A 21,118-nucleotide genomic window follows, 5' to 3' on the forward strand; every position below is an offset into this window, starting at 1 on the left:
TCTCATATTCTTCTCCATTACTAATATGTTCTCTGTAAAGCCTTTGGTTAATCTTGTATCAAACCATCTGAAGTATGTTTATGAAGCAGTTTGGGGAAATGTTTTAAATATGGGGTATGTGTGAATTGTTCCTGTAAATGACTGAACGAAAGGCATCATGCCTGTGCTTTGCACAGTGGAAACACTGAAAGCATAAATCATAATGGTTTTATATGTCTGTGTTTCTGATACTATTGCAAAACCCAGTCGCTTAAAAAAAAAGTAGTAGTGTGTCAGGACTGGGACTCCTGATGGTTTGGCTTTTCATTGGCACATTAATATCCCACTAGACAGGTTGTTCAGAATGTTTTAAGACCAAAATGACCACTTTGGGCCCCTTAAAAGTAAAAAAAGATAAATCTGAAGAAACAGATTTACAAAGTAAAGTTTATGTTGTCATCAGCCTGAATTTTTTTTTTCAAGGAATGGAATGTTTGCCTGGAGACCCTGGAGTTCCCTATAGGTTACGTTGCCTCAATGGTGTGCATGTGCAAATATGTGTAAAAGCAGACTCACAGCTGACACTACTCCAATTCTAACCTTATTTCTAAACAGTGTTCTGCTGAATATGAGAGAATTTGAACAAGTTTTTTTTCCTGCTTCTGCATCAACATCAGAACATAATAATAAGAACCCTTCTGGTTCAGACGTGTTCTGTCTAGTCCAGCATCCTGTTTCATACAGCAGCCAGCCAGTTACTGTGAAGGGCCAATAACAGGACACAGAGGCCAAGGCCTTCCCCAGATGTTGCCTCCTGCAGTTGGCATTCAAATGCTTACTCTCTCTGGATATTGAGGTTCCTTTTTGTTACTTTGGCTAGTTGCAATGTATGAAGTTCTCGGGTAGGCAACAAAGAGACTAGCAGCCGATGCAGTGAAGTACTTAAGGTGGTTATAGATTATTGGGTGGTCATTAGCCCGAGCCCTTCATCAACAGTATTTTATTGAAGTATATTTGCCTCTTTGACGAAATGGTTTTTTCCACTGAGGTCTGAAGGGACATTTTTAAACATTCCTCCCCTCTCCCCTCTGGGCAGGAGGCAGAGGGAAGTCATTTCAGTTGCTTGCCTCATCTCAGCCACCTTTTTAGAAATGCTAATTACAGGTAGCAATAGTCAAGATCCCCCCCCCTTTCTCCAAGAAGGTATCACAGATTTGGAGGTCTTTAAGGGATGAAAAAGCACCAAAGCCTCCTTGACCTAAACTAGCCAGGTCAAGGGGGTGGGGACTGGGAATTGATAAAACTCTTGGGAGCAAGGAAAAATCTCTCTTCCAGCTGGGACAGAGCTCTTGCCTTTGGTCTGGGGGAGGCAGCCATTTTGGCCATGCGTTGTCCCAGAGAGCTGGCACAATCTTTCAGGTACTGTGAACTCTGTGAGATCTGTAATATTCTAAGCTTAAGGGCCTATCTATCCTGTATTCAAAAAGCTGATAGGGCATGTATATAAAAAGGGACAAAAGAATTGCATTTGTCTCACATTTCTTTTGGACTGTTATCTGAAATGGTGGGAGTCTGTTTCTTTCAGAGTGGGGGAATTAGTGAGAGCAGACTCTTTGGCTTAGCAGAGAATGGGCTCCCCATTTCAGCACTGCACTGCTAGGCATTCCAAGGGTTGGTAAAATGGGTAGAGACACTGTTTCTAAAACAGAGGTTCGCACACCATGGGCCGATCCGGTAGCAAGCCCCTTCGTCAATCTGATGCTGTGCTAAAAGTATGCTTGGAAACATTTTCTTTTTAATCAATACTTTTTAACTTCGGACGCTGGTCGCAGTTCTCCGTACCACATAGGCCACTCCATCTAGTCTTGGTCATGCTGTTTTAAAGAAGTACATGGAAGAGGGGAAGGCTGTCAGTTGGCTAGGTGGAATACAGCCCGTAGATCAAAGCAGATCTGTTCTACCGCAGCCTCTCTGGCTCCCGGTTGGGAACTCAAAGCAACTTACCAAGAAATAACAAGAAATATTTGGACAAACTCACAAAATGTATTTAAACTTGACATCCTGAGCTGATCCTGGATCCATTGGTCTGGCTTACTCCAAGCCACAGGCTGTGTGCCAAACACCCTTATGGTTGGGTGTATCTGGCTTCAAACCCTAGACTTCAGTACCTGTAATGGAAGAGAAAGAAAAGCTCAGCCCAGATTTTGCATCACAGACAGACAGACAGACAGACAGACAGACAGACAGACAGACAGACAGACACACACACACACACACACACACACACACACACACACACACACACCCCTTATGAGAAGAATAATAGTTTTGGAGGATTTGGTTTAGACAGGTTTACAAGTTTACAACAAAAAATTCAAATGTGCTATTTAAATGCTACTAATTGTAGACTATAGCAAGAACATGCCTTCTGTCTTCATACTGACTCATTCCCTTTGCTGTGGTCGAAGCAGTGCTGCAATCCTTATCAAAAGTGGGATTCTAATTGTATTAATACCTGTACCTGTGGAACTGTGCCATAAATAAGCACATCCCTTATTCTGATGGATCAGTTTACTATGTAGTTCATCAAACTGTACACTGGTTGGTTGTTGTGGGTTTTCCAGGCTGTGTGGCCATGTTCTGGTAGATCTTGTTTCACCTGCATCTGTGGCTGGCATCTTCAGAGGTTTATCACAGAGAGAAGTCTGTTACATGCTGTGTTCAAGAAAACCCACAACAACCAGTTGAATCCGGCCTTCGCATTGTGCACTGGTGCTTCGTGTCAAGGAAATTATCAGTCCTACTCACCAAAATGTATTGTACTCCTCTAGAAACGTAGTCTTCAAAGTCCTTTATTAAAAAAAAAAATGTTCTTCCTCTCTCTGAGTGAGTCTTCCAAACAAGAAACACTTTGATCAGTTTAATTGGTAGTTCCGTCCTCATGACCTGAAAAGATTATTCTTCTGATCCATAAATCAGGATAGCCACACCTTTCTGGTAGAAATGTATTCTCCTCCTTCAAGCCTGCTCTTATTGTTATGGAGCCTGCATGTTCAATTATGCAGTTTTACAAGCTTGGACAATTAGATAACAACCTGGGCCAGGATTGCTGAGCAATCATATAGCTTTGAAAAGTCATAATTATATATCCCTTAGCGTTTGTTTTCTTTGCAAACACTAGGGCTAAGTTTTTGTCCTCTTCCAGTGATGGCAGTCGATGTTTCACTTTGCTATTGTGGCAGACTTGGCTTGCTAGCATTGGCTGAAGGAATTGCTGTGCCTAATTTGAAATAAATTGAGTATATAGTTTTTATCATAGAATTCTGGGGGTGTGGACATGGCTCAGCAGCATCTGCTTTTCATGCAAAGGTGCTGGGTTTGATCCCCAGCATCTCTAGTCAAAATGAAAAGGTATGAAAGGCCTCTGCCCGAGAGCCCCTTCCAGAGAATAGATGATAGTTACCTTGATTGGCCAGTGTTAAAACACAGCAAAGGACAGGTTCATGTACACTTAGCTAAGCATGAGACCTTACGCAGAGTTACACTGTTCTGAAATCATTGATGTCTACCTATCTGGGAGAAAGGAGAACTACTGTGATTGTTCCCTCATTCACAGGAGTAATGACTGGGGAGATACACACCACAAGTGAGCACATACATTCTTATACCTAGGGATGGATCCAGAATAACATTTCTGCTCATAGATGGTATTTCTGTCAGTAGAAACTAAACATCCGGACTCCGTCTCTTCCTCCGCAACCAGTTCATCTACCTGAAATGTGACTCCTGGTGGGATATGGGACCCTCAGAAACAGGGCAGTGAGCATGCCAGAGGTGTGCAATAGGGCGAAGTAAAAGGCGGAAATTTGAGCTTCCCTTCCATGAGCAGAAAATTTCATCCAGATCCAATCCATGATTTATCGGTTTGCCGAATGGCAATTAGAACGAGTTCATTCTCTGTGTTATATTTTCAGGTGAATTATTCCATTTTTCTTTCACTCCCTATGTTTTTCTAAGAACTTGAATATCTATTTATACTGTGTTTACTCAAAAGTAAGACAACTTTTAAAAAAACGTTTTTGACTTCCTAAAGGGGGGTGATGTTTTCCACTTGGGTAGGCAGATCCACTTAGCATGAGAGAGTAAGATTCACTGTGCACACAAGGAAAGTTTTGAAGAAAGCATGGCAACTCATCCAGCAGCAGAGAATAGTGGCAGTGAAAGCGTGCTGCTTTTACAAATACCACCTTCCAAGTGGTTTTCTGTTTCAGCGGGACAAGCGGAGTCAGGTAACCTCACAATAACTGCAGTTCCTTGCCTGGCACATGGTAAGAAGAGGTAGGAGCAGTGGTAGTGGACTTGCTCCTCTGCTGACACATGTTTCTGGCTCAGAATAGTACTCCACACCATCTTTTGCTTCTTCCTCTGTAGTTCTGTTCTTTTTTCCCCAGAAGAGAGAAACTTGGAAAAGTTGTTTACCATAGCTTTAGCTATGACTCTATGAACATTTACCCAAGTGAAACATAAGGCAAGGAGTTAATTTTAAATGTCTTGCTGAATTGGACTACTAATGCCTTCTGTTGGGAACATGACTTCCTAGCCTAAAGGAGCTTATTTGGAGGGGAGAGGCGGGGGAGGAGATTGTTAACAGTTAATTCCAAAGGAAAGTTACATCCTTCTAAACTAATAACAGAATAATAATTCTGTTTAGGATTGCAAATTTCTAGATAGTTCATTTATGTGAACATTTATTGGGGATAGGGTTACCAAGCTGGGCCGGGTAACAAGCTAGAAACCAGGGTGGAGCAGCAACATGGGGAGGTGGCTAACAGCCATGGGAAAACTGTAGAGTAATATCAGTCCTCTCTAGGAATCACCAAAAATTCCATTCCAAAAATTTCAGCCAGTTCCTGAAGAGATGTGATGTCACTACCATATTGCTTAATCTTTAAGAAGGCAGAGAGGCATTTATTGCAAGGCATTTATTGCACGACAGACTGTGCTGAGGTAAGGGAGAGAAGTGGCCCTAGCAAGAGTCCATCCTAGACAGGATCTGGATAAGTCGCCTCACTGCAAAGTCGATGGGTATTAATACCTTCCAGAGCACTGCACCTTTCAAACGAAGGAACGTTCTAATCGAAGTCATTCCAATCAATATTCTTATGGTAACTCAAACCACTACCCACCATCTCGTTGTAGGTTTCCTTCCATTTCCCAGCAACAAGGGAATTGTTCCCAGCAAAAGGGGAGACAAGGTGTTCAATCCCCCAGGAATCCCTCGTTTCCATGACTGATTGTCACTGGATTTCTGTTTTGTTTTTACTGTTGATCACGTATTAGAATCAATGGGCTCTTTCTGTAATAAAGTTTGGTTACTGGTTACACTTTAAATCTATCCCTCCGTGCTTCTCTTCACAATCTCCCTACAAGTGTTCTTCATCTCCATTAGCAGCTGAGATTCCCATACTGCTCCAAAAGGGTGCCGACTCAGTTCAACTTTTTACTCGAAGGGGATTTTATTCCAGATATGTCCTCACTGATGAAGGGGGGTGGGGGATGGTAAGATGTCTATCCTGGACTTCAGACCTCTAAATATGTCTTTGTACATGCCTAAATGTACGATGCTTTCCCTTTCAGACATCCTCTATTTTCAGGGGGCATTTGGTTTGTGGTCCTTGCCCTGTAAGATGCCTATTTTCACATATCCATTCATGAGTCCTGTCGAAAGTTTTAAAGGTTGCAGTATGGCGGAAACCTCTACATAATATTTTATCTTTGGGGTTGGAGTGACTGTGTGGAGTATATGTTGAGAAACCAACAAACATTGCACACAGAATGCAGCTGCCCCCACTGTGAACCCCAAGCAGGTGGCATTCCGACATTCACAACCTATAGAGGTTATATTCCAGTCTTTGACCACCCTCAGTAAGATGTGCCACAGACCAAAGCTTTTTGACACTTAGGCAAACTCTGACCTTGGCACTCATCTAGTTCAGCATTCCATTTTCTGCACTGGCTTCCCACTGTGCCACAGAGAGAAACACATGCTCCTGAAGACGCCAGCCATAGATGCGCGCAAAACATTAGGGGCAAAAACTCCCAAACCACAGCTATACAGCCCGTAAAACTCACAACAACAAGAATGTATGTATCCATTTCAGTAGTTTCAGAGTTAAAAAGGCTTTGTTACCTTCCAGGGACCTCATTTTGACCTCGAAAAATTTGTTTATGAATTCTCTTCAGCAATTAGCTTTATTGTTTGGATTTTGGAGATGGTACATCTGTCTTTCTTGCATTGCTCCCACTAATTAACCTTTTTATCGCAGTTTTGGATTTGTACCAAAGTATCCCGCTTTGGTGATTAATTAGCTACTCCCACGCGGCTTTTAAAATACACTTTTAAGACTGGTGATTACAGATGCAAGCAGCTGCTTATCGGTGCTGCAGAATTTTCATTCAGTTCAGCGAAGCTCATGCAAATCCCTCTGAAATTGAATAGAAAGAGCACGGTGACAGGACTTGTGATATAATTACCTTGCTGAATTTCACTCTAATGCTTTACTGGAAATTCCATGAGCTGTGCCCTTAACAAAGTAAGAGGCAAAAGGATCTCGATCAGGATCTTTCACAAATACCTGGTATAGCACCAACTTGATGGGTTTATTTGTCATGTGAAGCAGCTGTGCTCAGAAATAGCTAAAATAATAGCGTCAAGGGTGTGTGTTTGCTATGCCTGAGTTAGATCTATGCCTACTGATTTATTCGACATAAAGGAACATAAGAACATAAGAACTAGCCTGCTGGATCAGACCAGAGTCCATCTAGTCCAGCATTCTGCCGCTATCTAGAGGGCTCCACCAGGGTGCTTCCTTTTGGGAGCTCACATTACCGGTAGGATGTGAAAGCAATGGCTCTCTTGCTGCTGTCTGCTCCTGAGCACCTGGTCTGCTAAGGCATTAGCAATCTGAGATCAAGGAGGATCAAGATTGGTAGCCATAGATTGACTTCTCCTCCATAAATCTGTCCAAGCCCTTTTTAAAGCTATCCAGGTTAGTGGCCATCACCACACCTCCCTGTGGCAGTGAGATTCCAAACACTAATCACATCAAGCTATGAAGAAGTGTTTCCTTTTTATTGGTCCTAATTCTTCCCCCCCAGCATTTTCAATGAATGCCCCCTGGTTCTAGGTATTGTGAGAAAGAGAGAAAAATTCTCTCTGTCAGCAATGATACCCCTACGCATAATTTTTATAGACTTCAATCCCATATCCCCCCTCAGACGTCTCCTCTCCAAACTAAAGAGTCCCAAACGCTGTGCCTCTCCTCATAAGGGAAGGTGCTCCCAATCCTTCAATCATCCTCATAAGGTTCTCTCTTTCAATCTCTTTTCTATCTCTCTCATATCCTTTTTTGAGATGTGGCTACCAGAACTGAACATTAGTAATTCCAAGTATGCGCCTAGCATTCAATGCTTTTATACCTAAGGGCACTGGTACTACCTGCAGTTTTATACTCCCATTCCCTTCCCCTAACTATCCCCAGCATAGAGTTTGCCTTTTCACCAGCTTTTACGCCATGCATTGAGTTGACATTCCCATGAAACTATCAACGGAAGACGCCAAATCCCTTTTCTCTTGGTCTAGACTGATAGCACTTGGACCCCTGTGGTATGTAATAGCGAAGTTTGGATTTTTTTGCCTCATGTGCATCACTTTTAGCATTTCTGCCACATTGAACTGTGACACATTTCTTAGCCCACTCACCTAATTTTCTATCAAAGGTCAGCCTGGAGCTCTTTCATAATCCCTTTCAGTGGTTCTCACCACCCACCACCAATTTGGTATCATATCACCCATAAACTTGGCACACCACACTACCTAAATTCCTAATTTAGGTATTAATGGTGGAATAAGTTAAAAGAGCACTTTGGATCCCAAAATCTAGATCCTTCACGGGGACACCACTCCCTACATCTCTCCATTGTGAGAATCCTCCCATTTACACCCACCTCTTTGTTTCCTGTTCCTCAACCAGTTTTTAATCCATAGGAGGACTTCCTCTTATTCCTTCATTGCTGAGTTTTCTCAACAGTCTCTGGTGAGGAACCTTGTCAAAGCTCCTTTGGAAACCAAGTAGACAATGTCCACTGGTTCTCTCTATCCACATGTCTGTTTTACACCCTCAAAGAACTCTAGTAAGTTTGTAAGACAGGATTTGCCTCTACAAAAGCCATGCTGACTCTTCCTCAGCAGATCTTGCTTTTCTACATGTTTAATAATTTTATCTTTAATGATAGATTCTACTAATTTACCAGGAACAGATGTCAAACTGACTGGCCTGTAATTTCCCGGGTCCCCCCTAGACCCTTTCTTAAAGATTGGTGTGACAGGAGTCTGTTGGTGTTTCATTTGTGTACAGTGTAGATGAGCTTGGAATTGAAGATGCTGATTTTTGTGGTTGTGTTCTGTCTGCGGCCCAGGCTATGTGGAGTTAAACATGTCTAAGCTAATATAAATCAAAAGGCCTTGGTATGCCTCTGAATAGGATCAGGTGGGATTTTTCATTTATTTTAAGGTTTCACATTTTACCTCCTCCCCCAACAATTTATTTTCCTTTGTTTTGTGTTCTTATTTTGTGTATGTTTTCTTGATCTCTCTCTATCACTCTCTCTTTCTCCCTCTTCCTTTTAGTCTTTTATTTCTTTATACTCCTTCCTCAAATCTATTTCTCTTCTGGGCCTCTTCTGTCTCTCATCTGTCTCTCCTCTTCCTCTGCCACCCACTTCTCTGTTGGAAATGAAAGAGTGCCAGTGAGTTCATTCTTCCAGAACAGCTAACGCTTCTTTTTCTGGGGAAGGAGACCTCCGTTGCCTTTGATCTTTGGACTCTCATCTGTCCTCCCTGCCTGCTGGTTTTGTGTGCTGCGCAGTTGTCGGGCAACTGAAGACAGAGTGTTGCAACATTTGCTCTATTGTTTGTGGCTCATCTTTTCAAATATGGTGACTCAGAGTATTGGCGGGGATATTTAGTATTTAAAGGAATATTTTTCTGCTTATATAGACTCCCCTCTTTATACAGGCAGATTATTAGGCATTATAAGACAAGAAACACATTTTGTGAGCTACCTTTATGTACACACAATGATTCATCAGCTGCTCAGGTATCTGTTAGCAGGGGCTCAGGGCAAGTAGGTATCTGTGATACAGAAGAATAGTCTTGCAGCCTCCTTCAGTACAGGGAAAGCAGCAGAGAGGTGTGATTTTATGGCAGTATTTCCAAATCTGTGAGTCAAGTCTCAAAAATGGCTTGTGAAGCCTCTGCAAGTAGGTTGCAGGCGAACCCTCCCTAATGATCACCCATGCCTTTTCCATTGCTCCCTTTTGTGTTTTGGAAACCAGGATCTGATCGTGGAAACACTATCTTCCATGTGATATATTAGTTGGTATTGTTTTTCTTCACTGCATATACGAGTTGATCAAGTACAATATGTCCTGTTGGTTACTAGACTGATTTTCTTAGACTCTTGGGTGGAGGAGGTTACAGAGATTAAAGGAGAAGGAGAGAGTGGTCAAAGGCTGGAATGTAACCATCATATGCAAAGGCTGTGAATGTTTTAATGCCACTTGCTTGGGGTTCATAGTGGGCAATGTTTGTTAGTTTCTCAAACACAACTGGTTAGCCAGTATAGAAAATGGAATGCTGAACTAGATGAGAACCAAGGTCACAGTTTGTCTAGGGTGTCAACAAACCTTGGCCAGCCCTAGATTGGTCACTATACCTAGTAAATTGAATTTGTTGGTCACCATACCAAAAAGTTTGGGAAGTGTTGCTTTATAGCATACATTGGTTCAGGATTGGCTCACGGGGATCATGTGTTTCCCAGCACTGGCAGGATTCTTAGCTATAGTACCTTTCTTATTCTCAAGTCTCGCCATTCCCTTCTCTGAAAAGCCCTCATGGTGCAGAAAGATGTGTGGCAGATGCACAGAGCCCCTGGGATCCCCAAGAGACCACAGTTCAGGGGCATGTGTGCCCTGTAGCCCCAAAACAATTGTTAATTCACCATAGTGCAGAGTGGTAAGCTACAGTATTGCAGTCAAAGCTCTGCTCACAACCTGAGTTCAGTCTCAATGGAAGTTGGTTTCAGGTAGCCAGCTCAAGGTTGACTCAGCCTTCCATCCTTCCAAGGTCGGTAAAATGAGTACCCAGCTTGCTGGGAATAAAGTATAGATGACTGAGGAAGGCAATGGTAAACCACACCATAAGTGTACTCTGCCTAATCAATATCGTGATGTGACATCACCCCTTGGGTCAATAATGACCCAGTGCCTGCACCCGGTTCTTTATATTTTATTTTATTTATTTATCAGATTTAATATATCGCCCCATCCCCAAAGGGCTTTACCTTTACTATTTTAAAAAATGTCTGCTATAGGAACTGTTCCACATTAAATATGTGCACTCCAGTTTGCATTGAGCAAGTATAAGCATATGTTTGGATGACAGTTATTATGTAAAACAAAGTCCCATTGATTCCTGTGGGGAATTGCAGGTAAATATGCTTACGTTTCTTAATGACAAGTAGCCCCACTTAGAAATGTTCCTTTTCCAAAGTTTCCTCAGTAGTTTCAGAAAAATAGGATCTTTTGAAATCAGTGGAACTTAATTGCAAGAATAGATTTATAAAGCTGGGGTTGTCAGGAATGTTAGGAATGTTTAGGAAAGTAGCATATCATAGGGATAGAGCCTTAGGTGTGAAAGAAATGAAAGTCCCTGTGACATAGTTAGGCTGTGCCTAATAAGTGACAGTCAGAGCTTGGAAATCCTTTTAATGTATTCTGGAAGTAACTGCAATAGCCGTCAGAAAGTTTAAAAAGCCAGCTGTTTCCTCTTTTAGCTGTTCTGACAGGGTGAACCCTACATACCATATAAAATACAGTGGTGATTATTTACAGTAGTCATGTCTTTGGTCTACTTTGCAGTATGATTAATCATGCTAAACTAATTTGATTTTAAATATGGAAGTGATTTGTAGGCTTTCTTCATGATCTTTTTACCCTCTGATGTTTATCCTGGCAATGTCCAAGGGGTGCCTTTCTAACCAGCCTTTGTTTTTGGTGGATGTGTCAGTTTGTCTCAGCAGCACTTATGGATATGCCTTCAGCTTTGCTATGCTTTCAGGATATGCAAAGTAGAAAATGGGGTAAAAAATTATCCCTCGTGAGTAGACTGCCTTTGTGGTGTCAGAAGAACAGCTTGTTGGCTGGGGCTGCCCCTCTTCTTGGCAGCAGACAGCATCCTTCTTCAAGGAAAGATTTCTTGCATGCTCTGACTAGCCCCGTCTCAGTGGCATAAAACAAGGTTCCTCTGAAATGGAAAAGTTTGGGTTTCTTTCCTAAAAATTCTCAACAGGGTTCATCGATGTGGTCCGTCTGTGCATTCCCACATCGGTACTGCACTTGTGCAAGCCGGCCACAGAGAAGACTAACAAGCTTGTATTGGAGCTCCTGCAGATCCAAACTTTCCTCAGAGCCAAACTTTTCCCAGAGTGCAATTGTTAAGCTAGCAGCACCAAAATTTTAGGGGACCTTTAAGAGACTCTCCTGATGATACCACCCAGGTTTGGTGAAGTTTGGTTCAGGGGGTCCAAAGTTATGGACCCTCAAAGGTGTAGCCCCCATCTCCTATTAGCTCCCATTGGAAACAATAGGGGATGCAGCAGTTACACTCCCTATAAACGGACTGGACATGGCCCACCCACCCTAGCGGAGGGAGGGGAGGGGTGTCATGCAAGGGAGAGGGGGCCCGCATCTAGACCTGGCCCACCCACCCTAGTGGAAGGAGGGGGAGGGGAAGGGTGGCATGCAAGGGAGGGTGGGAGGGGGCCCGGCATCTAGACCTGGCCCACCCACCCTAGCCGAGGGAGGGGGAGGGGAGGGAGGGGTGGCATGCAAGGGAGCAGAAGGAAGGGGAGGAAAGTTTCCCCAGAGCCAAACTTTCTTCTTTTGCCACCACGACTGAAGAATGTATTTGCGAGCTTCTGTGATTCTTGTGCTGTTCCTGGGGTGATTTTTTTTAGTAAGTTGATTAGTTGAAGGGAGAAGCTCTATTCAAGAAATGTTCCACTTGTAGAACAAAAATGGCAAAACCTGAAAGCATAAGGACACTCTTTTGTGCCTCAGAGGAGCACATCTCCCTGTGGCCTGTAAGCACTGCTCCAATGTATTCCCAAGCCGAGGCAGAAAAGAGCTTTCTATCCGAAGGCCACTCTTTATGAGCGCTCCCTGACCCCTGCCTCCAACTAAGGCTTCCTGTGGGCAAGGGGTCAGAGTCAGGTTCCTCCAAGGCTTCAGTCCAGGCTTCCTCAGAGCCCTCCATTCAAAAAGGAAAGAAGGAGGCATTGGGATAAGTTGATCAAGAGGCCCCCTGAGGGAACGAATGATCTAAAATGGCTTTCACCCTCCATGGAGGAGCACCACCGTTCAGCGTGCAAACCCCCGGATCATTCATTCCATCAAGCATCAGAGAAATGAAGCCTGACCAAGAGATCTACCCGGCCTTTGAGCCTGGCTCCTGTCATCCATCCTTTTCAACATCATACTCCCTCACTACCAAAGAAGCATCCAAGGTCAACGTCATCATTTAGAGTCAGGAGGATACTCTGGCGCCTAGGCGCTCCTCAGATCTGATCAAATATCATCTTCGGTGTCTGTGTACCATCTCCTGATGCCGACGCTGTCTGTGGGCATGGAGTCAAGGTTTTCTTCCTATGATGGCGATGTTATAGAGATCCTTTATTGTCCGTTGGTACAGGGTGACACTGCAGTATCATCTTCAGCATGGGAATATTGGTTGTTGGCTCCAGCTATCCAAGACCCTGAGTCTTTGATATGTAGAAGGGGATCTGCCGAGAATTATCATGCCCAGCCATCACAGATTGCCTGCACATAACTATGCCTTCTTATTATCCAGAGCATTGAGATGAGTATTCTTACAGACATTCCTACAGGAGGTCTGACTATTCCTACAGATATCATTCTCCAGTAGATCCTTCCTTCTCGGATAGCCATCAGAGATGGAGTTTCCCACTGATTATCTGTTGAAACTGAAGATGAGGGTATGGCATTGGTCACTGGCTGCTCCCCAGATGATGCCTATTGGGGAACCCGCTGATATATCTTAGGGTTTTCTCAGAACTGCTTATTTGCATGGCATCTTCCCTGAAACTTCCCTATGAAGAAGCAGTGCACATTGTGTCATCAAAGTCTTCAGGCTCAATTGCATTGCCCATAACTAAGGCTTTCAGGGAGATGACAAAGTTCAATTAGGATCACCCAGCTTTAGGGCAGTCTTCCACAAGGAAGCTAGAAAACCTCTATAGAGTGCAGCAGGAGGATTGTGTGTTTGCAAAATGTGTGTCTGCAAAAAAGACCACTTGAACAACAGTTATAGGCAAGTGCAACACTATTGTTGGTGGGAATGGCTAATTAATTCCTTGTAAAGAGGATGAGTCTCCTGCAAACACTCAGATAGGCAAGATTGCATTGAGTTCCACCCTGTCACGTGTGTTTCAGCATTCAAGCAGAATCCAGAAGAGCATTAGCAGGACAGTGCTAAGTTGGGGTGATGACTATGCTGAGGAATCCCAGGCCTAAAAGTTCTTTCCAGCAGTTATATCCATCCCAGATCTCTGTGAAGTCTTAAGCAACCCTGTCTAAACCATATGTTTAATATCACAAAGAATCAATATTCCATATCTGGTTCTTTTCATTCTGTCCTGGTGTCTCCTTGATCAACAGCATAAGGAACAATGAGCTACAGGAGGCATGGCTGTTTCAATCAGGGTCCCTCTTCACCAATGGCTGCCGTTGACATAGACTCTGGATTCTGTAATATTGTCATGTTTTCTCTAACTCATTGGTCAAATTCTGAACAAATTCTGAACAAAGTGTTTTGTGTTGTTCCCTTACTATACTCTCTTGCCCCATTCCAGCTATCTGATGGGTTTTATTATTTCTCTTTCTCTTTTGAACTGTCCGTTTCAGCTTTAACTGTGGATTCACATAACTCTGAGCTTTGGAAATGCCTCCTATAGTCCAACCAAGCTTTTTCTGCAGTGTAGCCATTTGCTCACTTCCTTTGGCAATAGTCACCTTGGGGGTGACTTCCAGGATCCATGTGGCTTCTGTCCACAAAATCTTTTTGTCATTGACTTGCCTGTGTCCTAGATAAAGAGTGAGCTCTGCCAGCCCATATGTATCTGTCATATCATAACTACACTCCAAAACATGCAGTATAAAGAACTGTGTTGCTGAATGATAGAGGTGATTGACAAAATACATTTTCATGTTACTGGTGCATTCTAAACTGTCAAGACATTATACACTGGAAACAGCTCTCTAACAAGTCTGAATATGTATTCTCTTGGGAGACTGTAATATTTGGGCATGCTTTCAGTTCAGTAAAATTAGTGATTTATTGAGGCAAATGGGTCAGGAATTTATTGTGCTGGGAATCACAATAAGAGTGTTGTTTTGGGTCCCTCCTAGTTCTCCCAAAAAGTTATTCAATCAACATGAAAGAAAAACAGATGAAATATTTTGTAATCGACTGTACAAAGGCTGGTTTTCAGTTAAACAAGAAATCTGAGCACAAGCTGTATTGTATTATGTGTTAAACAATTCATTATAGCAATTTCCTTCCTCCTTCCTTCCTTCTGACCCATGTTTTAGCTTAAGGCCACAATAGCACACTTACTTGGGAGTAAGCCTCATTAACCACAGTGGGCCTTCCTTTTCAGTAAACATCCTTGTGAAGGATCATTGTGCAAAAAGTTGCAAATGCCTTTAAAAAAACAAGAGAGAGAGAAGCTGGAACCCACAACACTTGAAGTTCTCACTATCTCTCTTCCCAGTACTTCATCCCTCCCCAGCCCCTCCCCATCATGTTATCTAAGGACAAGGTGTTTTCTATTCTATCCCAGAACCAAGACATTTTGTGGAGGGTTAAAAGTCTGCTCCTTTAATTTAGAAGAGCAAGTTTTTATACCTGGGTTTTCTCTACCTTGAGGATTCTCAACACAACTTACAATCATATTCCCTTCCTCTCCCCACAACAGGTATCTTGAGAGGCAGGTGGGGCTGAGAGAGGTCTGAGAGAACTGACTAGCCCAAGGTCACTCAGCAGGCTGCATGTGGGGAAACAGGGAATCCAAACAAGTTCTCCAGATCAGAATCCAGGACCAGAGCATTATCTTCCTGTACCATCTTCTAGAATCATCTTGTAAGATGGCAGTGGGACTGTGGAAAATGATGACCTAAACCTTTGATACAGGAAGCAATCACAATTGCCGATTTCAAAAATAGTTCAGAAGGACCAGTAGGGTATCACTCAGCATTAGGCTGCTGGTGCAGTTTCCATCTCAAACCCCAGCCTGAAGCCACATTGCAATTTGGCTTTGATGTTTGGTGCAAAGTAGATTTGTAATATAATCTTCCATCTAATAGTTACTCTAATACAGGGGTCTGCAACCTGCGGCTCTCCAGATGTTCATGGACTACAATTCCCATCAGCCCCTGCCAGCATGGCCAATTGGCCATGCTGGCAGGGGGTGATGGGATTTGTAGTCCGTGAACATCTGGAGGGCCGCAGGTTGCAGACCCCTGCTCTAATAAAATATTTCATTGCTGTTATAACAGTGTTAAGAGGGTGCTTTGTTCCCACATTATATTCTCCAAGAGACCAGAATCATAATCCAATTAGTAACATTAATCAGGCTGCTCACAAAGTTCTAGGTATCAAAGAAAGATCATATCCTAAAAGAATGAGCTTGTCGAAGGCTTTCACGGCCAGAATCACTGGGGTGTTGTGTGGTTTCCGGGTTGTATGGCCATGTTCTAGTAGCATTTTCTCCTGACATTTTGCCTGCATCTGTGGCTGGCATCTTCAGAGGATCCTGCCACAGATGCAGGCGAAACATCAGGAGAAAATGCTATTAGAACACGGCCATACAGCCCGGAAACCACACAACACCCCAATTCTCTTACTATAATGATATTCCTCTTATTTGAAAACCATGTCAATTACATAGCTTTTGTGTCTAGTGTATGAGCTCATAAAATTCTTTTTTTGCCAATTCATATAACTGCAGAAAAAGAAAAGCAAAAAAAATCCACATTTCAAAGGTTAGAAATAAAGATCTAAATGTTATTGCTTTGATGAAAAGGCATCAAGCAAAACCACAATCAACGCTGCTTGTTGTGAGGTAGGAAACTGTGGGAAAGTGTTTGATAAACCATTGTGGGAAATACCTGATTTACAGCTTTTAATTTTTGTCATTGGTCGAAAGGGGAAGGGTGAAAGGATTATTTTCAGAAAATAAAAAAGAAACATTTTTACGAACATGCAAGTTTTACCTACTTATAAGGCCAGAGTTTATATGCTGATCTAGACCAGATTTTCCTGCCACTTGCAGCCAAACAAGATAATTTAGACTCCCACCCATGTTGACAGACTTCATATTATTAGAAATGTTAATAGTTGAAGCTAATACAAACATGGCTAAGATAGCTAATTGTTGGTAGAAAGAGTTGGCTTGGAAATGATTGTTGGTGTTTAATCTTGTACTCTATAAAGGCTGTTTTCCTGTAGAGTTCAAAAATTAACCCATCCATGCTGAAAACTACTGGGTGAAGTTCTTAAACAGTTTATATGCATGCCCTGGGAGTCAAAAATGAGCTATGCTTGGCTTTCCACATGTGGCAAACTTGACCCAAGAGCTGAACTTATTGTATTGAAGGAGAGCTACTTTTATCTAGTTTAAGGGAGTCAGAAGATCACGAGAAGAACTTCAGCCATTGGATATACTTACAATCAATCTGAGCTGGTTTCAATATAGTATGTATTTTGCATTTTGCCCTGCCAAAAGGAAGCAGCCAGGTTACTGTGTGATATAAATTAATCTTGGGAGCCGCAAGTGCAGGAAGGATTGTAACACAGATATGGATGTGATGGAATTGTGCTGTAAAGCTAGCAGCATCACACCTACATGTTAAAATGGTCTTTGATCACCAGATGGGGAAACCAAAAGGCCATGGAAATGTACCCAGGACAGGAAGATGCCCAAATAAGGCACTTCAGAGGCTTTGGATAACCGCATGGCAAGGAGGGAAGTTTTCTTGGAGACTAAGAACAAAGATCAAGGTGATTCTACCATGGGCTAAGCTAAGAGAAGCATCTCTTGGCGGGAGGTCCCAACAGAACCTAAGAGTGTATTCAGCTGAGCAATCTCTGTAACTGCATTTATGTTTTATTTCTTTTATTTCTGTTTTTCAATAAATCTTTGAGAACTCAGCTGATCTGGAGACATTGGAGGGAAAAGGACCCAGGATTGGGGCGAGATAGCGTGGCTCTCCCAAGCTTGATCTCAGCCTCAGTCATCATATGGGTCATCTACTGTGATTAGATGCTTCATATTGACATCAAACCAAATAACCTGCTACTACTGACAGGCATTCTAATTCATGGATATGGTGACTTACCATATCAATTCCAATTAATTTTACTGCTTTTTTGGAAAGTTTAGTTGTTAACTTATACCTGGAGTCTAATACTGAATGCCTATTATCTTTTCATAAGCCCACAAATGAAATGACAGGTAAGTTTCCCAGCTGTGTATTTGCACTAACCCGCAAACCTTTCCATTGTTAGCAGTTTTCCAGTATCACTGGCATGTACCCAACCATGCAATTACTAAGACTTAAGAGCACTTAAAGCTTCAGAAGAAGGAGTGGTAATTTTGCTGATTCCCTCACTTTGTTATGTATGTTATTCCTGAGAGTCTAGTGACTCACAGCAACAAAATGTCAAGGGGGCTGAATGAGCTGCCGTGGGAGAGGAAACAGGGAACTCCCACTCTGCAAGTTACTTGAATTGTTGGATGCACATCTTTTTTTTCCCCCTAGAAAACCATATTTAACACATGGAATCAACAAGTGTAGATGCATAGATAGCTTTATTGCAGTATACATGCTTAGACCATGTTGAAGTCAAATCATCCATAGTTAGCAAGCTAGCCAAAATAACTCATTTTCTTTTTCTTAACAGGATGTCACATATACTTCATTTTGAGGATAAAAGCAGAAAGGTAAAAGATGCAAGTGTGCCAGATGAAGACACCTTCGAGATTTATGATCCTCGGAACCCTGTTACTAAGAGGAGAAGGGAAGAAAGCAAAAAGATTCTGAGAGAGAAAAAGGCAAGAAGATGAAATGTATGTCAAGCTAGCCAGAGCTGAAAATGACTGCACAAATGTTCTGGCTGTGTAGTAGCTGGTGTCCTGAAATATGTCACTTACCATGTGTGAAACGGTATCTGGTGTCTAATTTGGAAACAGTGCCATCTCCTTTTGTTTTTGTGAATTCTGATGCAAAGTAAGAATGTGTTATTAGAAGAGCTTTGTGAAATTTTTGGAAATAAATGTTGATAAAATACTTTGTTCTTTCTCTCTGAGTGTCCATTTGTATATTTGCAATGTTTATGCAGAAAGTGTTTTATTTACATTTTCAGCATAGTGAAATATTTTGGAATATTATACGGTATAATGTATGAAAAATATATCTGCATGTCAAAGAAGACATAGAGTCAGATAAGCTAAAGAACATAAGATAATCTTTATATATAGAGATGCCTAAAGGTAATTTAAAAGTGAAGCCTTACTTTCACCCATCTGAACAGAACCCTGAAGATGATCTCAAGATAAGAGAATGAAATCAAGGGAAATAATTGAAAAAGAATGTTATAATAATGGTGAGTTTAGCTACCCTTACACTGACTGGCTGATGGCATAGAGAAAAGTGACTGATTAAATTCAGTATTTTATTTCAATTGAAAGTTGCCCCCAAAATCCAAAACAATCACATTTGATTTCAAAAATGGGAACTTAACAAAATTCAGGGGACTCATCTGAAGAATACTGAAAGAGAGAATCAGGAAAGTCAAATCCCTTCAAGATGTTGAGAAACTATGTAAAATCACATTTTTGAAATAAAAGTCAAAATAAAATGCATACCTCAGGTTAGGAAAGGTACCACTAATTCTAAAAAGATGTTAGCACAGCTTAACAACCCAATTCAAAGAAGGCGCAAAAGGCAAGAAGACTTCATTAAAAAAGTAGGGCATACTTGGGTGAAGTGAACCAAAAGCAGTGTGCGTATGGGCAAAACAAATGTAAGCTGAAAGTAAGGCAACAAAAAGAGATTTAGATAGGTGGATTGCTAAACAATAAGCATTTCTTCAAATATATCAGGAACAGATAGCTGGCTATGGAGGTGGTTGGACCCCTGAAAGTGAAAGGATTTCTTAAGGATCATGGAGTGATGGCAGAATAACTGAAGAAATTCTTTGCATTGGTTTTCACCATGGAAAATATGGGGAGGATGCCTATGTCAGAGCCACTGTCTTCATGATGGATGTTTGAAGAATTGAGCCAAATAAAGGTGATGAGGTGGGAAATTCTTAGACTAACGGACAAATTGAAAACTAACCAGTATGCAGGTCCAGATGGCAGACACGCTAATGTTCTTAAATAACACAACGGTGAGACTGCTGATCTTACAAGTTTACATAACTTACTGCTAAAATGTTCCTCCCTACCAGAGGACTAGAAAATAGCACATGGACCACTAATTTCTAAAGAGTTCCGAAACATTTCAGATCAATTATTGTGTTCTAAGTAAATTAGTAGAAATTGTTATTAAAGATAAAATTAGTAAGCACATGGATGACTAAGACCTGCTGATGGAAAATCAGCAAGGCTTCTGCAAAGGAAAGTAGTGCCCCACTGCCCTTCTAAAGTTCTCTGAACTTAACTAACAAGTGGATGTGATCAGGAAGACGTTATATGGACTTTCCAAAAGCCTTTTGACATGATCCCTTACTGAAGATTCCCAAGTTACTTTAGCAGTCAACAGATAAGAAGTGTTCTAGGAAATTGAAAATTGGTTAAAACAGCAGCATTCAGAGAATAGCAGTAAATGGACAGTTCTTGTAAACAACAGAAGCAAGCGGTGGGATCCCCCGAGGACATGTATTTAATATGTTGATCAATGATTTGACAATTGAGGGTGAGCAATGCAGAGATTATACCAAATTGTTCAGGATAATTGAAACCAAAACAGAACAATGAAGAGCTCAAGGAGGATCACTTAAAATTGGACAAATAAATTAATCTGAGACAAATGAAGTTCAGTGTAGATTAGTGCAAGGTGATGAACACTGGACCAAAACAATCCTAACCTTAAATATATGCTAACTGCTTTGACTGGAAAGTAGAGAGATGTGGGTCCATAGGGGATAGCTGAATGAACATGTTGCCCAAAAATGATGCACTTCCATTTTGTTGACATCACTTCCAACCATTGGGAGGGGTGACTACTGGTTAGGGGGGCCAACATCAAGTACTTGTACTGATGGACAGTGTGGTATTTTATGATGAAGTGAGTTAAAGTATTGTTCTGATTTGTAACCTTGGTTCTCCTTAATAAACTATCTCTGAGTATTTCAATTTATTGCATTGTTTTCTTTTTCTTTTTTTGAACCTGATTTGAAGCTAGGTCATTTTAATCCTAACCTCTGTTGCCATGAGCACCCTTTGTCATTTCAATGTGCAACAGTAATGAAGAGATGAGATTATATGCTACAGAATAAAAATAAGGGTGTGAAAATAATGGCCAGTATTGTAGTATTTCTGTATGGATCCTTGGTGCAGCCATATATGGGCTACTGTGTGCAGTTCTAGTATTTATACCTCAACAGGCATTGCAGAGTTGGAAAAAGCTGTGTTGATTAAGGGGTTTCCTAGAAGGAAGGGTAAAGAATCTAGGGTTTTCAATGCAGAGAAAAGATGAGTGGAGGGGAGCTATGATAGAATATTATGCAATTATGCATGGAGTAAAGAAAGTGGATGTTCTCTCTGACTTATAATATCAGAACTTGGGACACTCAGTGAAGCTGATGGTCAATGGATTCAGAATAAACATCTTTATTTAACAAGCAATTGAACTGTGGAATTCACTCTCAATGGACATAGTGATGGCTACTACTATTGATGCCATTAAAAGTTTAGCACAGTCATGGAGGCTA

General features: G+C 41.7%; 1 protein-coding gene across 2 annotated transcripts in view; it reads left to right on the forward strand.

Moving 5' to 3' along the window:
- CWC27 (CWC27 spliceosome associated cyclophilin) overlaps window positions 1-20,540 on the forward strand; it is a 105,719-nt gene extending 85,179 nt beyond the window's left edge. For both annotated transcript variants that reach the window (XM_048503564.1, XM_048503565.1), the window contains one exon: window positions 18,083-20,540. In XM_048503564.1, the coding sequence (XP_048359521.1) occupies window positions 18,083-18,245 (163 nt within the window). In that variant the 3' untranslated portion in view covers window positions 18,246-20,540. The remainder of the gene's footprint in view (window positions 1-18,082) is intronic.
- The last annotated feature ends 578 nt before the right edge of the window (window positions 20,541-21,118 follow it).

Source organism: Sphaerodactylus townsendi, linkage group LG07, assembly GCF_021028975.2.
Source record: "Sphaerodactylus townsendi isolate TG3544 linkage group LG07, MPM_Stown_v2.3, whole genome shotgun sequence".
Lineage (NCBI taxonomy): Eukaryota > Metazoa > Chordata > Lepidosauria > Squamata > Sphaerodactylidae > Sphaerodactylus > Sphaerodactylus townsendi.